This window comes from Lottia gigantea (genome assembly GCF_000327385.1).
Source record: "Lottia gigantea unplaced genomic scaffold LOTGIsca_23, whole genome shotgun sequence".
Lineage (NCBI taxonomy): Eukaryota > Metazoa > Mollusca > Gastropoda > Lottiidae > Lottia > Lottia gigantea.
In genome coordinates, this window is record NW_008708645.1 from 2,421,325 (window position 1) to 2,427,451 (window position 6,127).

Sequence of the window (6,127 nt, forward strand, 5' to 3'; positions counted from 1 at the left end):
GGTTTACTTGAAGGCAAAGATCCTTTTTTTGGAGAAGATTACTAGGAAGCAAGGATGCTTGCTTTGGTGAAGGTTTACTTGGAGGCAAGGATGCTTGCTTTGATGAAGCTTTACCAGGAGGCAAGGATGCTTGTTTTGATGAAGGTTTACTAGGAAGCAAGGATGCTTGTTTTGATGAAGGTTTACCAGGAAGCAAAGATGCTTGCTTTGATGAAGCTTTACTAGGAGGCAAGGATGCTTGTTTTGATGAAGGTTTATTAGGAGGCAAGGGTGCTTGATTGATAAGTATCCGTGACCTAAAATATAAAAGTATTGGTTTTAAAATAATGAGTAAACAACTTCCGAGATGGTAAGTACCCATCCTTACTCCAAATTGTGCTCGGATGTCGCGTTTTCTACTGAGGAGCTCTGGTAGCAAAATTATATCGAAATCACGACATATGACGTCATGACGTGAACACAAACATCAGATTCTGGTACAAAAAATCATAACTTATGGTATCTAGATATAAAGGTATGCAAGTAGCCATTTTGTTCTGGAGGTCATACTCTTTCTCAGCGATGTTTCTCGTGTTTATACCCCCACATGAAATGTGCAGCGTATATTGCCGCCACCCATGTCCGTCGGTCCGTCCTTCGACCCGTCCGTCTGTCCACAATTGCTCGTAAACACTCTACAAGGCATAATTCTTGACTGATTTCGATAACTTGGTATGGTTGTTTGTAATCACCCAAGGATAAACCCTATTGGAAATCAGACGAATCGAAAAATATTTACTATGAGTTATTGCCCTTGTTCTTGAAACGCTATTTCATACTGGTGATTGTTACTGTACTGCTAAATATTTTTATTCAAAATCAAAGCTGCCAGTGGGCGTATATTACCTTGCCTGGCAAGCTATCTTATTAAACCATGATCACCCAATATCATATATATATATATATGTCTTAATTGGAAGACAGTTCGAATAAGAACTTGCACTGAAATGAGCCACGCTGTGTGATCATCAGACTATTGACCTATTTTAGCCTTATGTCCCTACCCTATTGCACTGCAATAAATATTTGGATGTTTTGTTTAAAGAAGTGTGCTTTTCATATAGATATGTTATTTCATAATTGCTCGTAAACACTCTACAAGGCACAATTCTTGACTGATTTCGACGACACATGGCATGGTTGTTTGTAATCACCCAAGGATGGACCCTATCAGACGAATCGAAAAAATTTTACTATGAGTTATTGCCCTTGTTCTTGAAACGCTCGTAAACACTCTAGAAGGTGCAATTCATGACGCATTTTGATGAAACTTGGTGTGAGTGTTTGAAATCGCCCAGAGGTTAACCCTATCGAAAATCAGAAAAATTGAAAAATATTTAGTATGAGTTATTGCCCTTGTTTTTGAAAACGCGTTCAATTTTAGCTTGTAAACACTCTAGAAGGCACAATGCTTGATGGATTTTGACGAAACTTGGTGTGAATGTTTGTAATCACCCAAGGTTTATCCCTATCTAAAATCAGAAAAAATGAAAAATATTTAGTATTAGTTATTGCCCTTGTTCTTAAAAACGCGTTCAAATTTTTAGCTTGCAAACACTCTAGAAGGGACAATTCTTGACGGATTTTAACGAAATTTGGCTTGAGTGTTGGTTATCACCCAAGGATAAACCCTATTGAAAATCAGAAGAATCTAAAAGTATTGAGTATGAGTTATTGCCCTTATTCTTAAAAACGCGTTCAAGTTTTAGCTTTTAAACACTCTAGAAGGCACAATTCTTGACGGATTTTAACGAAATTTGGCTATCACCCATGGATAAAGCCTATTGAAAATGAGAAAAATCGAAAAAATATTGAGTATGAGTTATTGCCCTTGATCTTGAAAACTCGTTCAATTTGTAGCTCATGAAAACTCTAGAAGGCATGATTCTTGCCGAATTTTGACAAAACTTGGTTTTATTATTCATTACCGCACTGAAGATTGAATATTTGTCTTCTAGAGTTTTCACGAGCTAAAAATTGAACACGTTTTCAAGAACTAAGGCAATAACTCATACTCAATATTATTCAGTATCGCCCTATAGAGTTCAAAAGAAGTGTATGACTGAAGGTTGAATATTTATGTTCAAAATCAAAGCTGCTAGTGGGCGTATATTACCTTGCCTGGCAAGCTATCTTTCAAATCAGGGTCAAAGTGTGATAGATTACCTTCTAATATCCGACTCAAACATTAATATTGTCCATAATTTCAGAATCTTAGAATTCGGTGAATTTTCTGATCACGCACCGTTATCATTCGACATACACCTGAACAGTGAGGGATATAAAGCATCTGAAGGGACAATAAATGAAACAGTTCTCCTAAAAAGGGATCAAAATTTATTAAATGAATTCCATCATACAGACACTGCTCAAACAGTCACCTCTAATACCATCACTATTCATACAGACACTGCTCAAACAGTCACCTCTAATACCATCACTATTCATACAGACACTGATCAAACAGTCACCTCTAATACCATCACTATTCATACAGTCACCTCTAATACCATCACTATTCATACAGACACTGCTTAAACAGTCACCTCTAATACAACCACTCTTCATACAGACACTGCTCAAACAGTCACCTCTAATACCATCACTATTCATACAGACACTTCTCAGACAGTCACCTCTAATACAACCACTCTTCATACAGACACTGCTCAAACAGTCACCTTTGATACCATCACTATTCATACAGACACTGCCCAAACAGTCACCTCTAATACCATCACAATTCATACAGTCACTGCTCAAACAGTCATTTCTAATACCATCACTATTAATACAGACACTGCTCAAACAGTCACCTTTGATACCATCACTATTCATACAGACACTGCTCAAACAGTCACCTCTAATACCATCACTATTCATACAGACACTGCTCAAACAGTCATTTCTAATACCATCACTATTAATACAGACACTGCCCAAACAGTCACCTCTAATACCATCACAATTCATACAGTCACTGCTCAAACAGTCATTTCTAATACCATCACTATTAATACAGACACTGATCAAACAGTCACCTCTAATACCATCACTATTCATACAGACACTGCTCAAACAGTCACCTCTAATACCATCACTATTCATACAGACTACATCAACTACAGAGATGTATAGCAGTTTATATGCCTACATCAAATACAGACATGAGAGATGTATAGCAGTTTATATGTCCACATCAAATACAGACATGTATAGCAGTTTATATGTCCACATCAAATACAGAGATGTATAGCAGTTTATATGTCTACATCAAATACATAGATGTATAGCAGTTTATATGTCTACATCAAATACAGACATGTATAGCAGTTTATATGTCTACATCAAATACAGACATGTATAGCAGTTTATATGTCTACATCAAATACAGACATGTATAGCAGTTTATATGTCTACATCAAATACAGAGATGTATAGCAGTTTATATGTCTACATCAAATACAGACATGTATAGCAGTTTATATGTCTACATCAAATACAGAGATGTATAGCAGTTTATATGTCTACATCAAATACAGAGATGTATAGCAGTTTATATGTCCACATCAAATACAGACATGTATAGCAGTTTATATGTCCACATCAGATACAGAGATGTATAGCAGTTTATATGTCTACATCAAATACAGACATGTATAGCAGTTTATATGCCTACATCAAATACAGAGATGTATAGCAGTTTATATGTCTACATCAAATACAGAGATGTATAGCAGTTTATATGTCTACATCAAATACAGACATGTATAGCAGTTTATATGTCTACATCAAATACAGACATGTATAGCAGTGTATATGTCTACATCAAATACAGAGATGTATAGCAGTTTATATGTCTACATCAAATACAGACATGTATAGCTGTTTATATGTCTACATCATATACAGAGATGATGTATTGCAGTTTATATGTCTACATCAAATACATAGATGTATTGCAGTTTATATGTCTACATCAAATACAGAGATATATAGCAGTTTATATGTCTACATCAAATACAGAGATGTATAGCAGTCTATATGTCTACATCAAATACAGAGATGTATAGCAGTTTATATGTCCACATCAAATACAGAGATGTATAGCAGTTTATATGTCTACATCAAATACAGAGATATATAGCAGTTTATATGTCCACATCAAATACAGAGATGTATAGCAGTTTATATGTGTACATCAAATACAGACATGATGTATAACAGTTTATATGCCTAAATCAAATACAGACATGATGTATACCAGTTTATATACAAAGATTTTAATACAGAGATCTTTAGCTCTTTATATATGTTAATCGGATTGTATTATAGCCTATACTTTAAAAGTTTTAAAATTTTAAATCTTCACGAACCTTGTATATTCCCAGTATTGTACACAGCATAATGAGACAAAACCAATAAACATCACACACAGACATTTTCTCGACTGAATGAATAACTGAAAAGAATTTGAATATTTTATTTTGAATTTATAAGTATTTATTTTTTATTGTATATTTTAATTGAACATAATAAAGAAATTCAAGTTTTAGCTGAGCTATCGGAGGACGTACAAATCTATTGCCAATCGTAGCTTAAGTATTACTAAACATCAGTGGGGAGCTTGTGGGAGTACGAGGTTGGGGGATGGACATTGTAGAGCCCCACCCCACATTGAAAATGTTTCCCAATTTCACTCCACTTCATTCCTAACAAATTTGAAATACGTGTACATGTAAGATATGAATACGTGTTTTCTTCAAAAAATGTGTCATGATGTACCAAATCAATCTATGTTTCAAAAAACTATTAGAAGTGAATCCTCTAAGTCGCCGTGACTATAGCACTTCCGTAGACTGTCTTAACTTAGACAGTAGTCTCCCTATTAAATCATTCTGCCCCGTATTTGTACCCGCAGATTGCTAAATATTATCGATTTATCGCATGAAGAGAAAACCTCTTTGAGTCAAGGTACAAACAAATATGGTCACAATAAAGCCAAACTTGGTCTTCTTGTTTCCAGATACTTAGACATATTGGTAATAGTTTAATTGACAAACTTAACAAAAATGATTGAAGAGAGAATGATCTATCTGCTTCATAAAATATCAAATAAACTTACTCTCATCTTCAATATTAAAGTCACACTGATTAAACAGTTATTTTATATCGTTTTTCGTGAATAAGGCCTTATAGTATAATATACTATAATAAACCGTGAATCTAATCCAAGTTGGCGTCTAAAGTAGAGACCCTATTGAGTTGTCTCTGAATAATTTTAAACATGTGTTTATAAATCATTGATATTATATAGAATATATAGATATTATATAAAATGAATAGATATTATTGTGGGTTGGGAATAGGCAATGGGTGGAGTATGTATTCATATTTAACATTGCAAATAATTGATTTGAATTTTATACGTTTGTGATATTGACTCGACAATTTCCAGGCATAAAAGTAATCACAGAGCTAAAAACAATAATTATAATAATGGAAAAAGAAAACGAATTGGTAGCGCAGATCTATCAGACTCATCTGATGATAGTTCAAGATGATAACTCGCTGAGGAGCCTGATTTCTAATTCATTGAAAAATGAAAAGATAAGTCTTATATATTAAATTTGCTACAACCAGAAATACTGAACATTGTTAACGAAAGGGTTAATTTACTTGATCTTGAGCAGTATCCGCGGAGAACATGTTTGAAGATTAACGGTATACCTGAAGTGATCGATGGTCAGAATACTGATAGGGAAGTTTTTGAGTTGATTAATTGTGCGATATTAAAACCCATTGACGTTTATATATCCTTACAAGATATTGGTCGCACACATCGCATAGGGAAATATCGACAAGGACATTACAGGGACATAATTGTTAGATTGATAAGTTACCGATCTCGACCATTGGTATTCAGTTACAAAAAGAATCGTAAAACATTTAACAGCCAAAGATACAACAAAGTTTACATTAATGAGGCCCTCACACGTAGACGATCCGAGCTATTCAAATATGCCGGTGACACGTACAAGATGAAACAAAATAGAGAACTGTTGGACCTATGATGGGAGGATACTGA

General features: G+C 34.4%; 2 protein-coding genes across 2 annotated transcripts in view; one reads left to right on the forward strand and one right to left on the reverse strand.

Annotated features, from left to right (window-relative positions):
* Positions 1 to 278, forward strand: part of LOTGIDRAFT_160140 (hypothetical protein) — a gene marked incomplete at both ends in the record, with an annotated part of 10,024 nt that extends 9,746 nt beyond the window's left edge. The window contains one exon of the mRNA XM_009055019.1: positions 73 to 278. Coding sequence (XP_009053267.1) covers positions 73 to 278 — 206 coding nt within the window. The remainder of the gene's footprint in view (positions 1 to 72) is intronic.
* A 2,101-nt stretch (positions 279 to 2,379) lies between these two features.
* Positions 2,380 to 3,147, reverse strand: LOTGIDRAFT_116093 (hypothetical protein; the record flags this gene model as incomplete). Its single annotated transcript, XM_009055020.1, has 1 exon — positions 2,380 to 3,147. One exon carries the CDS (start codon positions 3,145 to 3,147, stop codon positions 2,380 to 2,382), a length of 768 nt encoding a protein of 255 aa, XP_009053268.1.
* Positions 3,148 to 6,127: the final 2,980 nt, after the last annotated feature.